Genomic DNA, 27,297 nt, shown 5'->3' on the forward strand with positions numbered 1-27,297 from the left:
TCTGTAGGTGCACCGGAAGTGACGAGGGTATGGTTTTCTCACGGGTATGGTTACTCTATTTCAGCCATGTTTCTATTCTTTCTCTCCTCCTTTGTCTCCACCCATGCCTGTCAATCCCTCCCTTCTTCTCTTGCTGTCTTTCTTCTTCTTCTTTTTCTTTTCTTCCCCTTCTATACCCCCCACTTTCCCTCTCCCCCCTTTCTTTTTTCCCACTTCTTTTCGTTTTTGTCAGTTTTCTCTTTTTGCTTTGTTGCCCATCCATTCTTTCTTCTTTTTGTCTCACTTCACTCACCTCTATCATCTTTTCTCACTTTTTCCTTTTCTGTCTGTGAGCTCTGCCCGTCGCTCTCTCTCCTCATCACTGCAGCCTACATTGATTTATAATTTGCTATTGTGCAAATATAGTTACATTATGATTCCCCAATTAGGTGTCTGTGCCCCTTTTTGGCGGATATTTTTGGTGACTCCCTGTAGACTTCTGCGCCTGTCCTGCCATTTGTGGTAGGGAAAAGTACACCTCTTTGGTTGATGAGGATGTTTCAACCACATGATTTGATCTCTGGGTTCGTGCTAATCGCGCCTTTCTGGTAAAATATGTTGCACAGTCATATGATCATCATTATTATTATGTTATGTGAATATACTGTAAATCATGATATGTTCCCTCTAGATATCACAGTCCCCCTGAAGAAGACCTGCATTAGGTCGAAACGTGTTGGGGTTGTCTTTCTTCCATGACATTGTGATTTTCATTGTGCGATTAATGCTGTTACCATTGTCATCTTTGTAACCGGAGCTCATAATATACTTACCCTTGACGGGGTTGTTTTTAACATTTTACCTATTCATTTTTTTGCTATTTTGGTATTTTTGGTTAAATAAAGAATTATCTTTTAGAATCTTTTGACTCTTACTCCATTTATATGACTTTTCACTCTCTGCTGCCTAAAAACCCTCCGGGGGTTGATGCCTATGGTATCACTTGTTTCTAATATGTAGATATAAATACAGATTAGACACAATAAAAACAAATGAATGTGCAATATCCAGTGCAGTTATCAAATTAAAGTGCTAAATCATGGACTGGTTAAAAATTATAAGTGAAATACTAATGACACTGGTGATCATATACTAGTATCTAAAAGGTGACATTGAGCAGTGAATCACTATTAAAGTGATTTTCTAATGTGCAAGGTGTCCCTCCAGTGACATTTCAGTCCATATAGCGATTCCAAAGGTGAATAAATAAATTCTTCAGGAGTGGATAAAATATCAGGTGTTCCCAGCACGTGATCCTGTGAGCAAGGTGCTAATATTTAAATGCTCACCAGAGGTAAGTGGGTCACACAGACCCTCCAGGCTTAGGGTATATAAAGGTAAAGTCACTCCTTTTCCTCCTTCCTCAATGGATATTAATGGATCATGCACTTGGGGCTCACTTAGGGCTTCAAAGGGTTAATGCATCGCTTACTCTCTCCAGCAGCAGACTCCAATAAAGGATCTCTAAATATGTTTCTCAATATAGGGAGTATAGGAGACAGGAAGCCAAAATAGTGGGATACCATTTTATTTAAAAGGAAAAAAAATAAGATAAAAATGAGTGCTTACATGAGAAGGTGCTCTCCAAGCACAGATAAGAAGGCTCATGGTTGCTATATGAAAGCCACTGGGTTTGTCTAAACGACAGAATCGCTTCAGGGCTTCCCATTGACCGTTAGCGTAGCGGTGTCCGGCGTGCGTTCCATCGTGCGTTCCACCGTCGACAGGCTATGCCGTCGTGGGATCAGGAATTCAGGCTTAGACCACAATGCATTTCGCAGTACGTTGTGCATCTTCAGGAAGTCTAGATTTATTGTGGTGTTTTGTGAAGTGTGGAGGTACACTGTGGTCGTCTTTACCGGCCTGAATTGCTCGGCGATGTTCTCCAAAGCGGTGTCTTAGTGGCTGTATAGTCCGTAGGGTTTAATATTGAATTGGCCCATCCTTTGCAGCTATAACAGCTTCAACTCTTCTGGGAAGGCTGTCCACAAGGTTTAGGAGTGTGTCTATGGGAATGTTTGACCATTCTTCCAGAGGCACATTTGTGAGATCAGGCACTGATGTGGGCAAGAAGGCCTTGCTTGCAGTCTCAGTTCTAATCCATCCCAATGATGTTCTATTGGGTTGAGGTCAGGACTCTGTGCTGGCCAGTCAAGTTTCTCCACCCCAGACTCATTCAGCCATGTCTTTTATGGACCTAGTGTAGCTGTATGCTTGGAGTTTGGCTTTAAATCTTTTGTTCTTCTAAGAATGAATGCCTGGGAGAGTTCTAAAATCTGCTGAGCCCTCACTCTGAATAGGCGTATTGAATGACTGACTGAATACAGAAGACCATACAAAAAAAAAAATGAATGAGAGAATTTAGGAATCAGATTTTATACTTCTTATACTAACTGGAATGTGTAGGGTTGTCAAAGAAATAAAGCATTTTTAAAATGTGTGCTTTTGACTTTTTTCTAGTCGGGCTCTTCCTATTTTCCTTCCTCATTGTACTGGGCTCTGCCATTTTTGCGCTGGGATCACACTTTAAAGGAACCCCCTACTTGATGCCTCTGATGTTATCTGGACGCATGTTGTTTGGCTCCGGGAATGGATCACTGTTAGGTAAGGTGCTATAAATGTCTCCCAAGGCCATACACATCTGGTATTGTCCTTTTTTAAATGCAAAATAAAGAAATATGCTTTGGTGATATTTCCTGTTTATTTGCTGGTGCAAAATGGGAGCACATTTACACTCCTGTGAAAGTAATACTCCCCATGGAAAATGTTGACTTCATTCAAATAGTGCCTACAGATGTGACCTCTTCAAACAAATGACACATAAAATTGACACAGTATATTCATTTCCATGATCTAAATAAACAGAAATACAGATTTGTCATATGGAAATGCGAGTACACCCTACATTTACCACCACTTCAAATCCATAAAATTAGAACCTGATCTATGCTACCTCCTTAGGGAGTATGCAGGTGGAAGCTGTCTTATTTGCCACCTTCCCTTCCGGCCTTTAGCAGATTGATGGCTGGGGGGGGACATTCCTCCTGAGTGGACATCATAGGACATCCTCAAAGGCGTGGCGGTGTAAACTGTCAATGGCTGAGTCCAGGTACCACAATCGGCACCATGTGCCTGCTGTAACAGCAGATCACATAACCGTAATAAACAATGGATGGCTTCCTTTCATGCCATCTATTGTATACAATTGTGTCGCTTGCTGTGATTGGCCAAAGTGATCATACTGTACAGACAGAAAGAGGGAAAACCCCCAATGGGACTTTTTAGGTCTTAAATAGTAGTTCAAATGCTAATATTCTAATAGAAGCAATGAGGTGATAATCTTTATGTAGAAACTTGAATTTTGTTTTACAAAGGTATAAAAGAGGAAAATGGGGAATACAAAAGATGACATAAATATAAAAAGACAACATGTGGGTGGCTAGCCCTAAAATGACCTTATCATATAAGTATATAGGTACAAAAGCAAGAAAACATATAATAATGAATACAGCCATACACCCAACCATTATTATCATATGTTTCCTTGCTTTTGTACCTATATACTTATATGATGAGGTCATTTTAGGGCTAGCCACCCACATGTTGTCTTGTATATTTATGTCATCTTTTGTATTCCCCATTTTCCTCTTTTATACCTTTGTAAAATAAAATTCAAATTTTTACATAAAGATTATCACCTCATTGCTTCTATTAGCATTTGAACTACTATTTAAGACAGGCATGTCCAACCTGCGGCTCGGAGCCGCCGGCAATGCGGCCCACCGCAGAATTCCAGTCTCCCGCCCGCTAACATTTATTCAAAACAGCCGCTCTCACAGCCGCTGTCTGTTGACATTTTTTTTTTTTGAGGAAATCGGCTGCCACGGCCGCCGATTGGCTGAGTTCCTGCCGCACTGCATCCTGGGAGTTGTAGTTTGGACAGTGCTCAAGTTCTTGGTGGCGGTGGATGGAGAGAACTGAGCAGCAGGAAGCAGGAAACTACAACTTCCGGAGACGGAGTCTTGAGGCGAGCAGAGGCGGGGCGCGACGGGACGGGTCATGTATGTCTGGATGGCTGCAGCAGTGAAACAGATGAGAACAGCGAACAGCTTACTTATAAAACTCCCGGAGTCTTTGGACTGGAGGCAGGCAGAGGAAGATGTCATCACCCTCCAGGAGGCCGTGCAAGGAGCTGCAATCAGCATTACTGAGGTGAGAGACCCTGACACCCCCACCTAACCCCTACATTCCATCCCCCCAATATACCCCATTTACCCTGCCCCCATGCCCTGCCCATCCAGTAACCTTAAAATAGGAAATAGCCTTCAATACTGTCTGGTTGTCTGCTGCTGGCCATAGCCTGCGGTTCCTGATGGCCACGGCCTGCGGGTCCTGATGGCCACAGCCTGCGGGTCCTGATGGCCACTGCCTGCGGGTCCTGATGGCCACTGCCTGCGGGTCCTGATGGCCACTGCCTCCAGGTCCTGATGACCACTGCCTGCGGGTCCTGATGGCCACTGCCTGCGGGTTCTGCTGGGAGCTGGCCACTGCCTGCGGGTACTACTGGCCACTGCCTGCGGGTCCTACTGGCCACTGCCTGTGGGTTCTGCTGGGAGCTGACCACTGCCTGCGGGTACTACTGGCCACTGCCTGTGGGTCCTACTGGCCACTGCCTGTGGGTTCTGCAGGGAGCTGACCACTGCCTGTGGGTACTACTGGCCACTGCCTGCGGGTCTTACTGGCCACTGCCTGTGGGTCCTGCTGGGAGCTGGCCACTGCCTGCGGGCACTACTAGCCACTGCCTACGGGTCCTACTGGCCACTGCCTGTGGGTCCTGCTATGCAGGCCATTGCCTGTGGGCCTGCTGGCCATGGCCTGTGGGTCCTGATGGCCATGGCCTGTGGGTCCTGATGGCCATGGCCTGTGGGTCCTGCTGGCCACTGCCTGCGGGTCCTACTGGCCACTGCTTGTGGGTCCTGCTGGGAGCTGGCTATGGTCTGTGGGTCCAGCTGGGAGCTGGCCATGGCCTGTGGGTCCTGGTGGCCATGGCCTTTTAGTCCTGCTGGCCATGGCCTGTTGGTCCTGCTGGCCATGGCCTGTTGGTCCTGCTGGCCATGGCCTGTTGGTCCGGCTGGCCATGGCCTGTGGGTCCTGCTGGCCATGGCCTGTGGGTCCTGCTGGCAGTTAGCCATGGCCTGTGGGTCCTGCTGGCAGTTAGCCATGGCCTTTTGGTCCTGCTGGCCATGGCCTTTTGGTCCTGCTGGCCATGGCCTTTTGGTCCTACTGGCCATGGCCTTTTGGTCCTGCTGGCCATGGCCTGTTGGTCCTGCTGGCCATGGCCTGTTGGTCCTGTTGGCCATGGCCTTTTGGTCCTGCTGGCCATGGCCTGTTGGTCCTGCTGGGTGGGCCATGGCCTGTGGGTCCAGCATTACCCACCAGCAGTAACCGCTAGAAGGACCCGTCAGCCGTAACCGCCAGCATTACCCACCAGTAGTAACCGCCAGCAGTCTGCAAAATAAGTAGAAAAGGTATGTGCATTAGCGTGTGTAAATTGTTGCAATATGTTTTTTAATAACTAGTTGTGTTTTATCATAATATGTCACGTCCTTGTTCATACATGTATGAATAAGGACATGCCATTTTATGGCTGCCTAAGTCATAGGTGCTAGAGGGGCAACTATCCCCCAGCACATAACAACACATATCCCAGCATATGCAGTGTTCCTGACTCCTCCCACCATGACCACTTCAAATCACTGACATGGTCATGGTGGTTAGAGTGTGAAGTAAACCTCTGTATACTGATTCCATTTCATGTGATCATCCTCTAGTTGTGTTAAATTAGTGTGGGGGGGGAGGGTGGCGCGGGAAGGGTGCAACGGCGTTTTATTATGTATATACCTTAACTATAGTATATTTTTATATGCGGCCCGGGAAAATTTCTCTATACTCAATGTGCCCCAGAGAAGCCAAAAGGTTGGACACCCATGATTTAAGACCTAAAAAGTCCCATTGGGGGTTTTCCCTCTTTGTTTCTATAATGCGGGATGTGGTCTTCCTAATTAACTCCATATCCCCCCAACCAGCCCTCTCTATACTGTACAGACAGGGCCAATCACAGCCCATCTGTACCATGTGATTAGCTCTGACCAATCACTGCTAATCAACAAAACATATTGAATTAATTAAAATGGTTGCTTATAGCAATGAAAATCAACGCTATAAGCAGTCACAATATATATAAAAAAATAAGATCAAACCCTGATCACTTCTCTAGAGTAGTACAATGTTACTATGGTAACATTATATTGCTCTGGTCAAACTGTCTTAAAAAATATATATATATATATATATATATATATATATATATATATATATATATAGTAGCTCACAAAAGTGAGTACACCCCTCACATTTTTGTAAATATTTTATTATATCTTTTCATGTGACAACACTGAATAAATGACACTTTGCCACAATGTAAAGTAGTGAGTGTACAGCTTGTATAACAGTGTAAATTTGCTGTCCCCTCAGAATAACTCAACACATAGCCATTAAAGTTTAAACCGCTGGCAACAAAAGCAAATACACCGCTACCTGAAAATGTCCAAATTGGGCCCAAAGTGACTATCTTTTGTGTGGCCACCATTATTTTCCAGCACTCTTGGGCATAAAGTTCACCAGAGCTTCACAGGTTGCCACCGGAGTCCTCTTCCACTCCTGACGACATCACAGAGCTGGTGGATATTAGAGACCTTGTGCGCCTCCACCTCCTGTTTGAAGACACCCCACAGATGCTCAATAAGGTTTAGGTCTGGAGACATGCTTGGCCAGTTCATAACCTTTACCCTGAGCTTCTTTAACAAGGCATTGGTCATCTTGGAGGTGTGTTTGCGTCGTATCATGTTGGAATACTGCCCGGAGGCCCAGTCTCAGAAGGGAGGGGATCGTGCTCCGCTTCAATATGTCACAGTACATGTTGGCATTCATGGTTCCCTCAATAAACTGTAGCTCCCCAGTGCCGGCAGCACTCGTGCAGCCCCAGACCATGACACTCCCACCAACATGCTTGACTGTTGGCAAGACACACTTGTCTTTGTACTCCTTACCTGGTTGCCGCCACACACGCTTGACACCATCTGAACCAAACAAGTTTATCTTGGTCTCATCAGACCACAGGACATGGTTCCAGTAATCCATGTCCCTAGTCTGCTTGTCTTCAACAAACTGTTTGCAGGCTTTCTTGTGCATCATCTTTAGAAGAGGCTTCCTTCATGGACGACAGCCATGCAGACCAATTTGATGCAGTGTGCGGCATATGGTCTGAGCACTGACAGGTTGACCCCCCACCCCTTCAACCTCTGCTGTGCTGGCGATGGGGGGGGGGAGGGGTGCGCCGACCGTGACCAGGAGATTGGCTGTAGGGGGGGGCTGTACCTGGTAGGGGTTCATGCCAGGGGCCCCCCTTCTTGCCTGTCCCGCTTTCTGAGGCCTAAGGATCCCTCCTGGGAGCCTCGTGGTGCAATGCAGGGGCTGCCATTTTGCTGTTGCCTGTGTGCTCAATGCATGGCGGCCATGTTTGCAGTCCAGCGGTGGTTTGCCACTGAAAATAGCGGCAGCCATGACAGTGGAGCCCTATGGGCGCCGATTTCCACGGTGGGGGCCCCTCCTCATCTTTTGTGTCCCGGGTGGAGGTGGCTTTTTGGCGGCGGGCTAGTAAAAAGCACCCCCCGCCTTCCCCTGCCTCATCTCTCTCCTCAGATCCTAAATCTGATTCGGCCACCGCGGATGTGGGTCACTCTGCTGGGTCTGCAACCACGCACAAGTTCTCAGATAGTGAGGATGATTCCCTCACTCCTGTAGCTGCGCACGAGAAGGCGCTGGTGGATGCACTGATTGTATCGGTGCGTGAGACCTTAAAAATGGAGGATGCAGCTAAAGCTGCGAAGGAGGCGTTGGTTTCCTTTGGCACTCACAAGCCATCCAGAGCAACAAAGGTGTTTCCTTTCCCCGTCTATTTTGACAGAATTATCGCTAAAGAGTGGGAACAGCCAAAACATCCCCTTGTGGTCCCTAAGTGATTCGCTATGCGGTACCCCTATGAGGAGTCCCTCCTTAAAAAGTGGACTGTTCCACCGGTGGTGAACTCTCTGGTCTCCAGATTGAACAAGGCAACTATGATTCTGGTTGAAGAGTCCCCGACTTTTAAGGACCCGGCTGACAGGAAGGCGGTGGCTGTGGCCCGCAATATGTACACTCTGGCTGGTTCAGCACTGAGGCCCTTATTTATTATTGCACTGGTGTCGCAAACTGACAGTTGAGTGGGCTTCGCTTTTACACAGTGACCTGGAGGGGCAGCTCCCCCCTGCCTTTGCTGAGCTGGCAGACCAATTGGTCCAGGGGCTGCCGTTTTATCTGTAATGTCTCTTTGGATGCGGCTCCCCTAGTCGCTAGGCTCTCTGTTTTAGCAGTGTTCCTTCGGCTCAAATCCTGGTCTGCGGACCAAACTTCTAAAAAGGCCTTGACTGATCTTCCTTTTCAAGGAGATCGCCTGTTTGGAGCGACCCTGGATGACATCATTTAGGAGTCTCACAGGGGGGAAGAGCACCTTTCTTCCGCAAGCTAGGAAGGGCAAGAACCCTTGTCCTAGACGTGAGCCATCCTTCTCAGCCCACAACATTTTTTTCTCTTACGTCTTCTGACAGTCGCCGCCCACTCATACAATCTGCACGTCTGGGTATTGGCCTTTTCCACAGGAGTAGGCTAGGCAGAAGATTTTGTTAGAATATTCACAAAAACTTTTTATAGACACACCTACAGGGGGCTGTCCCTATGGTCAATACCCCCAGCTAGCCTCATTCCCAATTCAGTTTGCTGCTGCCTAGCTTAGGAGTAGGCTGGCTTTTCCCTGGCTGGGGCTGCGGCCTCAGCCTTTTTCTTCTTTTTATTTTTCTCTCTAGAAAAGTATTTTTTCTTTTAAAAGATAGCTTTTTATTTGTTCCTGCGCTTAGTTAGTCGGACTTCGGAAGAATACAGCATTTGCGGAGCTGGGAATCATACTGGTTATTCTAGAGCCTTACGGAATCCCAGCCTGCCTTCGAGCGTTAGCAGGTTATTGGTACGCCCAGGCCTTGCAAACGACTATTTCCCTGACCTCAGGGTCGAGCCTGCGAAGTTGTTATCTTAGCCGGGATGTATCAACTGCGGTACGCCCGTGTGTTGCTAGCGTCCCCTTCGACTGACGGCTCCACCACTCAGAGTGGGAGGCTTCCTGTCACAGAGCGGTACCCATGTTTTTGCTGGACCGGTGAGTACCATGCTACCCCTCTGTCTCTGGCATTTGTCTTTCGGGGTGTGTATCTGGGCCCTAAGATGCTTGTGCAACTATTTGGGGAACAGTACATGGTGTGTGGGGGCCGCAATCGGTGCAAAACTGTGCGGCCGCCATTTAGGTGTGGGCAGGCTGTTTGGCCTCATAGTGAGGGCAGCAGCCATTTTCTACTATGCTGTTGGCGCCGATCGGGCGCCATCTTTAGTGTGGGCAAAATGTCCTTATGTGGACAGCGGCCATTTTCCCTGAGCTTTTCCCATAGACTTGTATTGGCAACCATTTTTTTGTGGCTTAGGGCTGTTTCTGCCTCTAGAGGCGTGAGGTCACTTCCTCTTTCTTCACCTTCAGATTGATTCAGCAGCGTGGCAAGTATAGCACACTGTGGGGGGCTTTTATTGTATTTCCTGGCCTGCATTCCTGCCAGCATTCATTTTTTTGCAGTTTCCTGAAGCACAGGACTTCCATTTGCAGTGCATTTGCGGTTGGGGCAGCGGGAATCGCCGATTTAAAGGGCCAGTGTCATTTAAAATTGAGATTGCTATTATGGAGTCCCAGGATAGCAAATTTCCCCCAGATCTGGTAGAGGGTTCAGGTACTCCTGAATCCTCTGCTATAGTCTCACTTACTGCTGCACTTGCGACTTTAGCGTCAAAAGTGGATTTGTTGATGTCTGACCGGGCTTCTAAGAAAAGGCCTATGCCCTCTCAGTCTTCTGATTCAGAGCCAGATTTGGTTGCCACGGACAGCGTACCCCCTGAGGGGTCTCAATCCTCTCAGTCGGATGTGGAGGAGGAGGATTCCTCCTCCGGATCAGCACGGGACCGCGCTGCAGTGTCCACACTTATTAGCTCTGTTAAAGTCACTTTAAATTTGGATGATGAGCCCCACCTGTCGGGTAAGCGGTCTTCCTTTGGGACCCGCAAAGCCCAAAAATCAGGTCAGGTTTTTCCTTGTCCCGCAGAGTTTCACAACACCGTGAATGAACAATGGCGCCATTTAAAACGTAATTTTGTGATGCCAAAGAGATTTCAGTACTGTTATCCCTTTGCGGATCCGGTGTATTCTCGCTGGACTGCGGCTCCTAAGGTGGACCACACTGTGTCCAGGTTCAATAAGGCCACTTTAATGCCCGCGGAGGATTCTCCGGTGTTTAAAGACCCGGCGGATAGGCGGGTGGAAACTCTTTCCCGCCACATGTATTTGGTAGCGGGTTCCTTGCTGAAACCCGTGTTCGCTTCGGTAATGGTCTCTCAGGCTGTTGTGGAGTGGGCCAAGGCGCTTAAGCGCACTCTGATTGCTGACTCCGCCTCTCCTGCTGCTCTGGAGATGGTGGATCAAATGGGTCAGGCTGTTTTATACCTGTGTGACGCTGGCTTTGACTGCATGGCTGTTGAAAGCCAGGTCTTGAGAGACAGAGGTCTCTCGTCGGCGGTCATTCCTACCTTGCTCAAGGCCAGGAAGGCATCCTCAGGTAAGATTTATTATAGTACCTGGAAGGCTTATTTCGCCTGGTGCGAGTCGCAGGGTTTCCATCCACGCTCCTTTTCAGTGGCGAGAGTGTTGGCTTTCCAGCAAACTGGTGTGGAGCAGCGTTTTGCGCTGACCACTATTAAGGGCCAGTTGTCTGCGCTGGCCATTCTTTTTCAGCGCCCTTTGGCGTCAAATTCCTTGATCCGCACCTTCATTCAAGGGGTGTGTCATCTGGCTCCCCCTAGGAGGGCACCCTTGCCTCCTTGGGACCTGAATTTGGTTCTGTCCTCCCTTTGAGAACATCTGGGAGATTCCTCTGCTGGTGCTGTCATGGAAAGTTGCCTTTCTGGTGGTGATCACATCTCTTCGCAGAGTGTCGGAGTTGGCGGCCCTGTCTTGCCGCTCCCCCTATGTGGTTATTCATAGGGATAAAGTGGTCTTGCAACTTCATCAGTCCTTTCTTCCGAAAGTGGTTTCGGATTTCCATCTCAACGAGGACATTGTCTTACCTTGTTTGCCTTGCATTCCTTGGATGTAGTACGGGCGATCAGGGTTTACCTGTCGTCTACTGAATCCTTCAGAAAGTCGGATTGTCTTTTTGTCCTTCCTGAGGGACCTCGGAAGGGTACGGCTGTGTCTGGGGCAACCATTTCAAAATGGATCAGGCAGACAATTGTGCAGGCCTATTCAATTAGGGATGAGGTTCCTCCTTTCCCTGTCACAGCGCACTCTACCAGAGCGATTAGTGCGTCTTGGGCCTTCCGCCATCAGGCGTCGGTGACTCAGGTGTGCAAAAGCGGCGACCTGGTCGTCCGTGTATACCTTTACAAAATTTTACAAACTTGATGTCTTGTCATCAGCGGATGCCTCTTTTTGCCGCAAAGTTTTTTTTAAGTGCGACAGTGCCTTAGGGTAGACAGGGTAGTTTTGGCCTGTCTCCTCCTGTTGGGGTTTCCCCTTTTTATTTTGTTTTCCTGGGTTTTCGCTCCTGTTGAGCTTTCTTGTTGCCCAGTGTTTACCTTTCTGGTTCAGAAAAGGTTATTTTCTCTGACCTGGGTGCTGCGTTGCCTTTCTTGACGGTTACGTTTCCCACTCCTCACATCTACACTGCTTTGGGACGTCCCAGATGTGCCGATTGTATAAGTGGGTGGCGACTGCCAGGGGACGTAAGAGAAAATAGAACTTTTGTAAGAACTTACCGAAAAATTATTTTCTCGGACAGTCCTCGGACAGTCGCTGCCCCCGCCCCTCTTTTGGGGTTCGTGGATCTCTATACTGCTTGCTACCAAACTGAATTGGGAATGAGGCTAGCTGGGGGTATTGACCATAGGGACAGCCCCCTGTAGGTGTCTATACAAAGTTTTTGTGAATATTCTAACAAAATCTTCTGCCTAGCCTACTCCTGTGGAGAAGGCCAATACCCAGACGTGCAGATTGTATGAGTGGGCGGCGACTGTCAGAGGACTCGGAGAAAATAATTTTACGGTAAGTTCTTACAAAAATTCTATTTTTTTTCCTCCCTCAGGGGCGACTGACAAGGGTCAAAGCCTTTCAAGGCCTCCTCTGGTGGACCCAAGCAAACTTGGTCTGGCAAATCGAGAGCGGGCTTCTCCAGACCCGCAGATAAGGCTCCTTCAGCATGCATTCTTTGCTGGTTTCCGGACCCGTGGACTTCCCTGGTACAAGACAAGTGGGTCCACAAAGTCACGCGGTCCGGCTACAAGATCCAGTTTCACTCTTACCCCCCGGCAAGGTTCTTTGCTTCACACTTGCGCCTGTCCCCGGACCGCTTACAGGGTCTGTTTGGGGCGGTGCAAGACCTGTTACTTCAAGGGGTGATTGCCCCAGTTCCGATATTGGAAAGTTTTCAAGGTTTTTACTCAAAACTGTTTACAGTTCCCAGGAAGGAAGGCAAGGTTCGTCCAGTCCTGAACCTCAAGGCACTAAACTGCTTTTTGCGGGTGCAGAAGTTCAAAATGGAGTCCATTTGCACGATGGTGGCAACCCTGCATCAGGGGGATGTTTCTATCGACATTAAGGATGCTTACCTTCACATTCCAATATGTGTGGGGTCACCAGCGCTTACTCTGCTTTGCCGTGGGAAAAGAGCATTATCATTTTGGCGTTACCCTTGGGTCTCACTTCTCGGGTCTTCACAAAAGTGTTATTACGCGTTGTTACGCGAACAGTGGATAGCGGTACTGGGCTACTTGGATGACCTCCTTCTGCAAGCGGAGTCCCCTACTGCTCTGGTGGAAAACCTGGAAATCACAATCATACGAGGGAGTTCGGCTAGATTCTGAATTTTCAGAAGTCTGCTCTGGTTCCATCCACAAAGCTGGACTATCTGGGTCTGATTCTGGACTCAGCCTTAGCCACAGTGCTTGTTCCTCTGGACAAACCCCAGACATTGCAGGCTGTGATTTGTCTCCTGCTGTCCAGCAGATGGTCATCACTCTGGACTTGCATGCGGGTGCTGGGCCTGATGGTGTCTACCTTCGAGGCAGTTCCGTTTGCACAGTTCCATACGAGGTCCCTGCAAAGGGAAATTCTGGCCAAATGGGACAAGACTGTGCAGTCTCTGGACAATCTGAGCTGGGGAATGAAGATGTCCCTTATATGGTGGCTTCATACTCTTCGGCTGGGCAAATCCTTCCTCCCCTTGTATTGGACAGTGGTCTCCATGGATGCCAGCCTGTCCGGCTGGGGAGGCGTTCTCGGCAAAAATTCTGCTCAGGGGATCTGGACACTGGAAGAGTCAAGACTACCGATCAATGTCTTGGAACTTTGAGTGATCAGACTGTGCCTGGACCATTGGATGGATCGTCTTCAGTGATGTTTAAGAAGTGTCCTGGTGGCTCTGGAGGTAGCCGGCATTCTACAGTGGCAGAACGGTTCATTCCAGTCCTCTTGGCTGTACACATTCCTGGGGTGGAAAACTGACAAGTGGACTACCTCAGTCGGCAGGAGTTGGACCAACGAGAGTGGTCCCTTCATCCGGAGGTGTTTCATCAGTTGTGGTATGATGACCTGGTGTGACTGGTCACCGACGTTCCTGATGAAGTGGAACACAGTCCACAGAAAAGTGTTTGAGCCTACATTTCTGCAGTTTACTATCAATATCATGTGTTACAGTCACATTATACTAAACCTTGTGTAACATTGGCTGTCCCAATGTGCAACCCTGGGGAATGTATACCAGCTCATATCTATACTCTTTTTACCAAGTATACTTTTAATCCTTGTTACAATACAGTGCCTTGCGAAAGTATTCGGCCCCCTTGAACTTTGCGACCTTTTGCCACATTTCAGGCTTCAAACATAAAGATATAAAACTGTAATTTTTTGTGAAGAATCAACAACAAGTGGGACACAATCATGAAGTGGAACGAAATTTATTGGATATTTCAAACTTTGTTAACAAATAAAAAACTGAAAAATTGGGCGTGCAAAATTATTCAGCCCCTTTACTTTCAGTGCAGAAAACTCTCTCCAGAAGTTCAGTGAGGATCTCTGAATGATCCAATGTTGACCTAAATGACTAATGATGATAAATAGAATCCACCTGTGTGTAATCAAGTCTCCATATAAATGCACCTGCACTGTGATAGCCTCAGAGGTCCGTTTAAAGCGCAGAGAGCATCATGAAGAACAAGGAACACACCAGGCAGGTCCGAGATACTGTTGTGGAGAAGTTTAAAGCCGGATTTGGATACAAAAAGATTTCCCAAGCTTTAAACATCCCAAGGAGCACTGTCCAAGTGATAATATTTAAATGGAACGAGTATCAGACCACTGCAAATCTACGAAGACCTGGCTGTCCCTCTAAACTTTCAGCTCATACAAGGAGAAGACTGATCAGAGATGCAGCCAAGAGGCCCATGATCACTCTGGATGAACTGCAGAGATCTACAGCTGAGGTGGGAGACTGTCAGTAGGACAACAATCAGTAGTATACTGCACAAATCTGGCCTTTATGGAAGAGTGGCAAGAAGAAAGCCATTTCTTAAAGATATCCATAAAAAGTGTTGTTTAAAGTTTGGCACAAGCCACCTGGGAGACAACACCAAACATGTGGAAGAAGGTCCTCTGGTCAGATGAAACCAAAATCGAAATTTTTGGCAACAATGCAAAATGTTATGTTTGGCGTAAAAGCAACACAGCTCATCACCCTGAACACACCATCCCCACTGTCAAACATGGTGGTGGCAGCATCATGGTTTGGGCCTGCTTTTCTTCAGCAGGGACAGGGAAGATGGTTAAAATTGATGGGAAGATGGATAGAGCCAAATACAGGACCATTCTGGAAGAAAACCTGATAGAGTCTGCAAAAGACCTGAGACTGGGACAGAGATTTGTCTTCCAACAAGACAATGATCCAAAACATAAAGCAAAATCTACAATGGAATGGTTCACAAATAAACATATCCAGGTGTTAGAATGGCCAAGTCAAACTCCAGACCTGAATCCAATTGAGAATCTGTGGAAAGAACTGAAAACTGCTGTTCACAAACGCTCTCCATCCAACCTCACTGAGCTCGAGCTGTTTTGCAAGGAGGAATGGGAAAAAAATTCAGTCTCTCGATGTGCAAAACTGATAGAGACATACCCCAAGCGACTTACAGCTGTAATCGCAGCAAAAGGTGGCGCTACAAAGTATTAACTTAAGGGGCTGAATAATTTTGCACGCCCAATTTTTCAGTTTTTTATTTGTTAAAAAAGTTTGAAATATCCAATAAATTTCGTTCCACTTCATGATTGTGTCCCACTTGTTTATTCTTCACAACAAATTACAGTTTTATATCTTTATGTTTGAGCATTAAATGTGGCAAAAGGTCGCAAAGTTCAAGGGGGCCGAATACTTTCGCAAGGCACTGTAAATATGGTATTATGGTTTTACCTCAGTGGCCGTGTCACACGCCTCATTTAAAGTCTCATCCCCCCCCCCTTTTTTTCTAATTCAAATTAGGGATGGAGGTGCTTGGTTTAGTACCATGCGCCTCATTCCAAGTCCCACAACTTCTCCCCCTTTTTGCCATTATATTCAGAGATGGAGACGTGCAACTATGGCTGCTATGTACTTTTTTGATTACTAGTGAACGTCTTACCTCATGGCTATCACAGATTATTGCCCTCTTTTAAGTAGGCGGTCCTTATATATATTCAAATACCATAGCAGATAACAGGCTTGTTTATACACATTATGTTTAAGTACAACAATCTCTGTGTGTCAGTATTGTAACCACGGGGGCTGATTATGCTGTGCTGGCTGACTGCTTCCTGTCCCTGGGCGTTTCGATGCACACCGGGACCCTTCCCCTTCTCCCCCCTGCCCACTGGGAGCAGTTGATCGGGCAGATGTTTCCCACTGTGCATCGGCGCCACGCTTCGCGTCGTGCGTGACGTCATCCTTTTTTGGCGCTGCGGCTTTGGCTGCATCTTTCCATCCACAGTGTGTTATAGGCACCCCTCTGGGGGTTGGCTGCCAACTGGCTTCTACCTCCCGTTGAGGGATGCCTTCTTTCTTACACGCTAGCGTGGCGTTGGGGGTGCAGTGGGGGCTGGCTTTCGGCATATGGTCAGGTCCATAAATATTGGAACATCGACACAATTATAATCTTTTAGGCTATATACACCACCACAATGGATTTGAAATGAAACAAAGAAGATGTTATTTAACTGCAGACTTTCAGCTTTAATTTGAGGGTATTTACATCCAAATCAGGTGAAAGGTGTAAGAATTACAACAGTTTGTTTATGTGCCTCCCACTTTTTAAGGGACCAAACGTAATGGGACAATTGGCTGCTCAGCTGTTCCATGGCCAGGTGTGTGTTATTCCCACATTATCCTATTTACAAGGAGCAGATAAAAGGTCCAGAGTTAATTTCAAGTGTGCTATTTGCATTTGGAATCTGTTGCTGTCAACTCTCAATATGAGATCCAAAGAGCTGTCACTATCAGTGAAGCAAGCCAAAAAAAACAAAACAAACCCATCAGAGAGATAGCAAAAACATTAGGTGTGGCCAAATCAGCAGTTTGGAACATCCTTAAAAAGAAAGAACGCACCGGTGAGCTCAGCAACACCAAAAGACCCAGAAGACTACGGAAAACAACTGTGGTAGATTATAAGAATTATTTTCCAGGTGAAGAAAACACCCTTCACAACAGTTGGCCAGATCAAGAACACTCTCCAGGAGGTAGGTGTATGTGTGTCAAAGTCAACAATCAAGAGAAGACTTCACCAAAGTGAATACAAAGGGTTCACCACAAGATGTAAACCATTGGTGAGCCTCGAAAAGCGGGAAGGTCAGATTAGAGTTTGCCAAACTACATCTAAAAAAGCCTACACAGTTCTGGAACAACATCCTATGGACAGATGAGACCAATATCAACTTGTACCAGAGTGATGGGAAGAGAAGAGTATGGAGAAGGAAAGGAACTGCCCATGATCCAAAGCATACCACCTCATGAATGAAGCATGGTGGAGGTAGTGTCATGGCGTGGGCATGTATGGCTGCCAATGGAACTGGTTCTCATGTATTTATTCATGATGTGACTACTAACAAAAGCAGCAAGATGAATTCTGAAGTTTTTCGGGCAATATTATCTGCTCATATTCAGCCAAATGCTTCAGAACTCATTGAACAGTGCTTCACAGTGCAGATGGACAATGACCTGAAGCATACTGCGAAAGCAACCAAAGAGTTTTTTTAAGGGAAATAAGTGGAATGTTATGCAATGGGCAAGTCAATCACCTGACCTGAATCCAATTGAGCATTAATTTTACTTGCTGAAGACAAAACTGAAGGGAAAATGCCCCAGGAACAAGCAGAAACTGAAGTCAGTTGCAGTAGAGGCCTGGCAGGGCATCACCAGGGATGAAACCCAGCGTCTGGTGATGTCTATGCGTTCCAGACTTCAGGCTGTAATTGACTGCAAAGGATTTGCAACCAAGTATTAAAAAGTGAAAGTTTGATTTATGATTGTTAATCTGTCCCATTACTTTTGGTCCCTTAAAAAGTGGGAGGCACATATACAAACTGTTGTAATTCCTACACCGTTCACCTGATTTGGATGTAAATACCCTCAAATTAAAGCTGAAAGTCTGCAGTAAAAGCACATCCTGTTTGTTTCATTTCAAAGCCATTGTGGTGGTGTATAGAGCCAAAAAGATTAGAATTGTGCCTATGCCCCAATATTTATGGACCTGACTGTATGTGGCACTCTCTCTTTGGAGCAGCTGGGCTCTATTTTTGCTCTGATGATCTCGCAGACCACACACGGGCTTCCTGCCACAATCAACGGATTGTGAGTCAAACTGCATCTATCTCCATTTCTTCTTTTTACGCTGTTTTTCTTGGGATTTTCACTTTCTTCACTCTATTTTCTTCATACACACTTGTAGTACTTATCTGGACGCAATTCCTAGCGGGATGTGTCCAAGCACTTTCTGTACAACTATACTCTTTCACTTTTTTAGGACTTTTTCTAGTACTCCAAGACACTATGCTAGTATATTAGCAGTACCATTCACTGTACTAAGTACACTGTACTAAGTACACCTTATTGCCAATTCTATAAGAAAAGCTTTGATGCTACTATGCGTGTCACTGTTTATCACAATTTTATTTCTATTTTCATTCTATTCTATCCCAGTGTGCCATGTTCGTGCCTGGTTCGCCTACTTAATTGCGCCCCCACAGCTCCCGGGAAGGCTGCATTCTTGGTCAGGTCCAGCATTCTGCGCCAACATGTTTTATAAGATCTGAGCTGTATTGTTAGTTGATTGGGGGTTGGTTTTTTCCTCCTTTTCAATTATTAGACCCTTTGGTATATATCATTTTTTTATATACATATATTTTTTGCAGATACGCATCCTACATGTGCTCCTGATGAAGTGGAACACAGTCCACAGAAACGCATTGAGCCTACATTTATGCAGTTTACTATCAATATTATGTGTTAAAGTCACATTATACTATACCTTGTGTAACATTGGCTGTCCAAATGTGCAACCCTGGGGAATGTATACCAGCTCAGATCTATACTCTTTTTACCAAGTATACTTTTCATCCTTGTTACATGTATTGACACAATAAATATTCTATTATGGTTTTACCTCAGTGGCCGTTTTACACGCCTCATTTAAAGTCTCAACCCCCCCCCCCTTTTTTCAAATTCAAATTAGGGAGGGAGGTGCTTGGTTTACCATGCGCCTCATTCAAAGTCCCACAACTTCTCCCCCTTTTTGCCGTTTCTTGGAAGCTTCCTCTCAGGGAGGATCTGCTTTCCCAAGTACCAATCTTCCATCTTGCTTTACAGTCGCTGGCTTTGACGGCTTGGCTGTTGAACGGCAGGTGCTGATGGATAGGGTTTGTCTGAGTTGGTGATTCCAACGCTGTTAAATGCTAGGAAATCTACTTCTAGAAAGATCTTCCATCGTACGTGGAAGACATGCATTGCATGGTGTGAGTCTCTTGGGGTTCATCCTCACTCTTTTTCCATGGCTTGGATTGGATCTTGACCTTCCTTCAACGGGGGGTTGAGCAGAAGCTGTCCTTAAGTACTATCAAGGGCAGGGTGTCAGCCTTAGCGGTCTTTTTTAAATGGCCCTTGGCCACACTCCCTGGTGCGCACTTTTCTTCAGGGAGTTAGGCACTTGGTCCCTCCAGTGCAGTCTCCATTGCCACTTTGGGACCTCAATTTGGTGCTCTCAGTCCTCCAGAAGCCTCCTGTTGAGAATCTTCTGGAGATTCCCCTGCTTACGCTGTCCCAGAAGGCTGCCTTTTTGGTGGCGATCACCTCTGCGTGCAGGGTGCCTGAATTGGCGGCGTTCTCCTGTTGTTCACCTTACTTGGTAGTTCAGAGATAAGGTTCTTTGCCCCTGTCAATTAGGGTGTACCTGGCAGCTACGGAGTCTTTTAGGAAGTCAGACTCGCTATTTGTGCTCACAAAGTTCTATAAAGTGAATGTGTTGACATCTGCGGATGCTTCTTTTGTCCACAAGGTTTTGCAGGCTGCTGTTTAGAGGACCTGGTCCTCTTTGAGGGTGTATTATTCTTTTCAGGCGGGCTCCAGTTTTGGGTGCGCTGTTTACCTGGTTAGTTATAGTTTGGTCTTGGGGATTTCTTTCACTGTTCCCACCCCTCATGTGGAGCTGTGTCCATCACTGAACGAAAGAGAAAATGGGATTTTTGACTTCCCGTAAAATCCATTTTTCTCATGTTGATTGACAGGCACAGAACCCAACCTTTTGTGGAGTTGTAAATTCCTCGGACACTGCTTGTACCAGAACTGAGAACCTATAGCAGAGAGAGCGAGTATACCCCCTGGGACTGCCCATAGGCGTAGCCAGACTTTTTTTTTCTGCCTAGTGTCCTACTCCTGTAGGGAGCAGAGTAACCCAATGGTTAAGAAGATAAGGAGCTGTGTCCGTCAATGAACATCAGATAAATGTATTTTACAGTAAGCCAAAAATCTCATTTTTATGTAACCTATGTGCATCAAAAATCCCATCTTTTACATTACAATACAGAACCTTACAATATATAGGGGGTGGCACTTTTAATTTACCTAAGAAAAAAAATGATTTATTGCATGTTTATATAACAGAAATTAGAAATATTGTTTGTTTTTTAATTTCCTGTCTTTTTTTTTTTCATTTTGTATAATAAAAAGTAAAAAACCCAGTGGTGATTAAATAGAACCAAAAGAAAGCTCTATTTGTATGAAAAAATTATCAAACTTTCATTTGTGTACGGTGTTTCATGACCGTACAATTGCCAGTTAAAGTAGCGCAGCAAAAAATGGTCTGTCATGAAGGGGGTAACACCTTCCGAAAGTCAAATGGTCAAAGTGTGCTTTATGAGCATTTGATGCCATCTGTGCAAAAGTTGAACTGGAGAGGAGTCTTTCAGCATTATAATGATCAGAATGGCTCAAAAAGAGAAAATGGGGAAGGTTGCGGACTGCCCTAGTCAAAGCTTTGATTTCCATTGAAATTTTGTAAGAGGATTTTGAAATGGGCTGTTCATGCAACGGTTCATCTGTAGGCACTGTTTCAATAAAAGATCCAATGTTTGCCTGTTGAAGTATGTAGAAGTCAACAATTTTCTTGTGGTGTATTTTTTTTTTCACATGACTGTAAATGTATGAATGGACAATAGCGGATTTTAATTGCACCCAATGTCCACCAATAGTCTGCTTGCTTTTCTCTTGATCTCTTCAGTTGTACAGAATCGCATCACAACCTTGTGGTTCAAAGGCAAAGAGCTGGCACTGGCCTTTGGTTTGACCCTGTCATTCTCCCGCTTGGGTACTGTTCTCAACTTCTTTCTCACCCAGAGGTTTGAAGATCACTTTGGAATCCAGTGGACACTTTGGGGAGGTGAGTAGGTTTTTTAAAAGTAACCTATAATTGTTTGAGTACGTTTTTTATTGTAAATTCTTTGTCCAACTCCAGCCAAAACATTTTATTTTGTATTTTTTTCGATAGAGCAGAACCAAGATTCTTCACAGTGCGTCTGCACTGACAGATGACGTGTCTGCACTATTGAGAATCTCTGGTGGACTCTTGGCAGCGCCAACTCTGTGATCTCCCTAAGATAAATTATCAGTATGCAAATTCTAGATCAGCATTGCAACTCAGTAGTACAGTGAACAGTCATGCTGCTGGGTCAGGCTGGGACAGGTAGGTGCCTTGTCCTAGTCTGATCAAACTGCTGCCTCCTCTGTCTTATTTTGCTGCCCCCTTTCTTCAGTCTTATCCAATTTTGCCTCTTCCCTCAGTCCTATTGGATTGGTGTCTCCTGTCCCAGTCTGATACATCTGGAGTCCCCTGACCCATTCCGAACCACCCAATGTCCCTTTGTCCACACTACTTTGAGCTTTGCTTGCCATCCGTGTGTCAAAGCAGCTGCTTTCATTGTTTTGACACAGATGCTTTGCTTCTTAGTGACGAATCCTAGGAGATTAATTGCAGTACTTATTTAGCTGTTTGTTTGCAGGAACCATTTTGTGTGTCCTGGGTTTCTGTTTTGCTGTCACCGTCAGTGTATTAGATAAAGTGGGCATGAAACAGTTGGGTCTTGATGGAGCCATTCAAGAAGAGTCCAAGAAAGTTGTAAGTACTAGTTCTTCAATCCAGGTATTTATATGGATTTCCCACAAAACTTTGCACCATCTATGTTTAGGGCCAGATTTCTATTTCTGATTTTCCCTTGGCCCGCTATCTTGTGCCAGCCGGGGCCAGCCCACATCCCGCTAGCCAATATTAGTATTACATGATAAATATTAGACATTATTGCAACAGAAAGGCACACATGGGCACTTGTACTCCCTCTCCGAGAGGATAATTGTAAAGTCGGAACTAAGCTTAAGATTTTCAGTATGGTATGTTGATTTTGCACTAGTAGGTGGCAGTAAAATAATTTAATCTGACATTTTTTTTCTTCTCACCGAACAGCGAGTGCAGGACATTTGGCGATTACCACTACGATACTGGCTGCTGGTCCTTACCATCATGTTCTTCTATAGTGGGGTCTTTCCATTTGTGGCAGATGCCAGGTAAATACTGTGCTGTATATATCTCCAGATTGTGAGCTTTTCTCCTTGCTGAAGACTAATACTGACTGTTTTTTCTTTATTTCACCAGCAAATTCATTCAAGACAAATACCCAGGGTATGACTCGCAGACAGCATCCTATATTGTCGGAGCTGTATATGACTGCTCTCTGGTGCTATCTGCAATTGTGGGGATATTGATTGTAAGTGTTGTGTAATACCCATTATGCAGCTTTCTGATACAGGGCTCTGTTATCGTGGCTGCAGCCCAACCTGCATGTAGATCATATTTGGACCATGTGGTTTTCGTCCATGCAATCAGAACATTGTGCCCCTAATGCTGTGGTTGGATATGGACTCTGAATGACAGGATCTGGAATGTTTGTTATAATTTCTTTAGCTTTTGCCTTCCATCATCTTGACATTTTGAAATGGTATGAAAAGTCAACTTTTTTTTTTTTCTTTAGATAAGAGCAAGGAATGGTTACACACCCCTGTCAGGATTTTATTTTCCTGTGTGTCTTTTCTGGGAAATTTGCTTTTGCTTCCTGTCCCAGAGACACAGCAGAAAATAAGAGGTTATAGCTCCAAAATGATGGGGGGTATTCCCACTTTGCTAGCTATCACTAGAAGAGGTGTCCTTTCTGGAAGATTTTGCCTCTCCTTTGTGCCAGCTCAAAATAGGATTCAATCATAATTTTCTTAAGCAGAGACCAGGACCACCAGAATAAATAAACTGGGGTGGATCAAAACAATTCAAATCTGTAAAGAAAAGCGCACGCAACCTCGGGCAATAACGCTTTAATAAAGGACAACAACACAGTACATTGGAATTGCACTCACACTTTTCCTTTAAGACAATCGCTTTACAGCATTCCAACAGGAGCTACTCGCTCCTCCCGTCCCTCCAGATGGTGACTCTGCGGTCTCCTCATTCGCGGCTGCCGCCGCTGTTTCCCCGCTCTCCTTCACTTCCTGTGTTGCCTGGTCACCGGATGCCGGTTCTAGTGCGCCTGCGCACTATACCAACGTAATCTACGGCGCCTCAGGAGAGCCTCAGCCAAAGCCGGAGCCACAAGTTGTACGGAGCTGCGAGGTGGGAGATTCAAGACACGGGTGCACTGCCTCTGCTGTTACTACGGACAACGCGTTTTGGAGGCGGAGCCTCCTTCCTCAGGTCCCACCTTGCTTCCTGCTAACGCCCCTCCCTATATACCCGGGATACCATCGGCCCTAATTATTTAATTGTGTATTCTTAAAGGGGCCAGTAACCAATAATCCTTATCCACCTTGGCTGGGACGGGAGAAGCAAGGGGCTATCCACTTTTAAAAAACATATATTAAAAAACATACATTAAAGATACAGTTTAAGATACAATTTAAAATACAATTTAAAATTTAAAATACAATTTAATACCAGCGCAGATATTAACCAGAGCTATTATAGATACATGTTTGGATATCACATTCCCTACATAGCAATGGTTGTCTCCTGCTAAAAATACATAAACGTATCCTAAAAGTATATATGTATATAAGACTCTAAGCTACATCAGCATTTCCTAATACCAATAGTCGACGGATCATATTAATTCCACATTATCTCTCATCCATCTACCAGGATAATTTCATAAGTCAGGATAATACACATAATAAATATATAAAAAATATATAAAAATACTAGTCTCATTAGAATTCAGTAAGATAAGATTCAATTCCATATGGCACATATGCAAATATCAATTAGTATATGAGGATACTACTCCATATGGGCCAACCAAATGTACTACACGACAGTTGTTTATAATATATAATAAATAAACTGGGGTAACTCCCCTAATGGGACACAGGCAGCAATAAAAACCTGACAGGGATTCAACCCCTTCCCTACTTTATCCAAATCTAAAGATTTGGTCTTTACATACACTTTAATTGATTCTGAAATTTTAAAGCAGTGCAGAAAATGGCAGTGATGGCAAAGTGAAAGAAATATGAGAGAGCCAATGCGCTACCTGATGGGTAAGATGAAGCGAACTAAACAAGCCGTATGTAGCAAATATCTCGTGAGAAATTATATTCTTGTGAAAAAAAATGTATATAAAAGAATAGGATAAGAAAGAAAAAGCAGCCAATCCTATTCGGTGTCCCCACCGTATGGAAAAATAGAAAACGAAAAAAGAATCATCGCTAATTCTAAAGTGACAGAAAAAAACGTGCATACAAATACTCAAAATAAAACAAAAAATATCAAGTATGCTGGTGATGGAATGTACAAATCAAGATGACAAAATTGTGTGCAATCCAACTTCTGGTTACGGCCATAAACAGGAAGTGACTTCATCCGGCTCCTCCCGACGCGTTGCGTCACTACACTCGTGACTTTTTCAAGGGATCGTGATGGCAAAGTGCTGTAACATATAGCAACCAATCAGAAATCAGTTTTTAAATTCACAGTAGCAAAAGATGATTGGATGCGTTAAAGAAGATCCATCATTATAATTTTTTACTTTACAGTCATCTATGGGACAAAGTACATGTAGAACTTTGTCCCATGTTTAAGTGCTTTCTAACCCAAGTTATGAGGCCTGACCTACCCCCACCTCCTGCCAATGCCAATCCGATAACAGCTACATAGGAGATGACCGATTCATAGCGAATTTAAAGCTGCAGAACTGTAAAATAAAAATTATCTTCTTTAAGTTTCTGTACTTCATATGTACTTTCCAGGAACAGAGGCAAGGGAATTGCTATTGCATCGACTGTACATGAAGGTTCTGTGCCAGTGCTGCTTGGCCTATACCAGAATGTTGTTCTCTTTCAGGACTATGTGGGCATGAGAGGGATCCTGGCCGTTCTCTGTGCGGTCCTGACGTTGCCAGTTTTTTCACTCCTGGCTTTTACCTTCATCCCTCCGCTGGTCTCTACCCTGTGGCTCGGGGTGACATATTCCTTTGCTGCGGTAAGGCTATAATGGTTCCCCTAATCATGGCATGGCATTCACAAGAGCAATTTAAGTAAGCTTGTGGGTGTAATTTAGTTACTGTAACAGATGACAATTTTAGGGTAAATTCTGTCAAGTCAAAATGTGCCACAGACAGGTAGCTGTAGGCAATGTGAAAGTTCCTAAAATCAGCCAGTCAACCAATGTGTAAGGGTATCGGGTATAAAGCAAATAGATATAGTGGAGTGTTATTGCTGGAAAGTAAGTTTAACTTAACTGGAGAAAACAAAGTGGGGAGAATAAAAACAAGTAGGGGGCTTAAAGGTTAAGGGAGAGAGGGGATAGGGTTGGGTGGTAGGACCCTTTGGGGGAGAGCTGGATCTCAGCCCAAAGTGTGGATTTGGAAGACAAAGGTGTAATTTTTACTTACAGGTTTCTGTCAAAATCCACTAACTGGTAGTTTTTCTTCCAGGGTAAGTGTACATGATTGAATTTTTTAATGGTGTTAGTGAGGGTCGCAGATAATTGTGAAACATGTTTTCTAAATGGCTTTAAAGAGGGAGGTGGCTAGCTCTGGCTGTCTGCATTGCACTGAAATGCAGAGTCATCTGTCAGTCAGGCAGCCAGGTGGATCCTCAAAATATTAAATACTGTAAATCAGTTACAGGATTAGTTTCAAACTGTATTGCATGTAACTGTATCTGTCTAAAATTCACTAGGATTTTGGTCATGTGATCTCCGTGGAAGGTGTAGGTCAGATTGACTGAATTACCCCTTTTGCAAAGATTGCATGACCCAATTTCTAGACTGCTGGTTATCTGGGTGGTACAAGAGGGGACCTGGAGGAGCATTTCTCCAAGAAAATAGTTTCCTGGTTGTGCTTAAAGTGGAGTTCCAGCCTTTTCACTCACCTGTCCAACGGTCCAGCGATGCGCCCGCCCGAAGCCTCGATCCTCTTCCCTCTGGTCTCGGCGGCACCGGCATCACTGCTGTGGGCACCCGGCTGTGACAGTTTGCGGCTTCACAGCCGGGTACCCACTGCGCATGCGCGAGTCGCGCTGCGCGTCTTGATTGGTCGGCAATCTTCTGGGACCTCTGACATGTCCCAGAAGATTGCAGGGAGGGAGGGGGAGAGGAGAACTTCCGTTCAGGGCGCCGCGGCGCTCCGAGCGGAAGTGGGAGCGGGTACCTGTCAAAACTAGGTACCCGCTCCCCCCGAAAAAAAATGACATGCCAAATGTGGCATGTGAGGGGGTTAGAATACCTAAAGCGGAAGTTCCACTTTTGGGTGGAACTCCACTTTAATATGATGGCTCAGAAAGACTGGTAGTACAGCATTATGTTAAAATGAGAGTGTTGGTTAATTTTATTCAAAAAAATGTGTAATAATCAGCGCAAACCATATAAATAAATAAATGAATAAAACGTACACAAGGCAGCAAACAATCAGTGCTATGCACAAAAACACCAGTGAATAATAGATAAATAAATATTGCTGCGCCAAGTGAAACATAATCAACCAGGGTGATTAACATATAAACAACATCATTGGTGTATGTACAATAACTCAATAAGTATTTAAATGACAATAATCTGTGCCAGATGCTAAAATAGTGAAACAAAGTCCAAGTGCTAGTGACACAGTGATTATGAAAGTCCTAAAATCAATAACAAATGGAACTATTTGGATCATTTTGATCTATCTGTGATCCAAATTATACTGCAAACGTGCTCCACACTCCAAACCAGTGCTACCAGTGCTTGGTGCAAAAATGGCAGCTCACCTCAAGGATAGACTCCAGGGAGTCATACACATTTTAAAGGATAATAGATACTGGACAAGCAGCCTGTTTACTCCTCTCCTTCTCCTCCTCCTTATACTGACAGTCCGAGTGCGACAGGAAACTCAGTAGGATTAAGAAAAAAGGGATCTAGCGCTCTCAGTTTGAATGA

The 27,297-nt window shown here is 45.2% G+C and overlaps 1 protein-coding gene across 1 annotated transcript in view; it reads left to right on the plus strand.

Annotated features, from left to right (window-relative positions):
• The window catches only part of LOC309557678 (lysosomal dipeptide transporter MFSD1-like), a 77,130-nt gene that overhangs the window by 40,195 nt on the left and 9,638 nt on the right, over window positions 1-27,297 (plus strand). The window contains exons 5-10 of the mRNA XM_082260463.1: window positions 2,500-2,643; window positions 21,070-21,228; window positions 21,848-21,963; window positions 22,306-22,406; window positions 22,495-22,606; window positions 25,225-25,362. Of these exons, the coding sequence (XP_082116589.1) occupies window positions 2,500-2,643; window positions 21,070-21,228; window positions 21,848-21,963; window positions 22,306-22,406; window positions 22,495-22,606; window positions 25,225-25,362 (770 nt within the window). The remainder of the gene's footprint in view (window positions 1-2,499; window positions 2,644-21,069; window positions 21,229-21,847; window positions 21,964-22,305; window positions 22,407-22,494; window positions 22,607-25,224; window positions 25,363-27,297) is intronic.

Source organism: Pelophylax lessonae, assembly GCF_965119305.1.
Source record: "Pelophylax lessonae genome assembly, chromosome: 6".
Classification (NCBI taxonomy): Eukaryota; Metazoa; Chordata; class Amphibia; order Anura; family Ranidae; genus Pelophylax; species Pelophylax lessonae.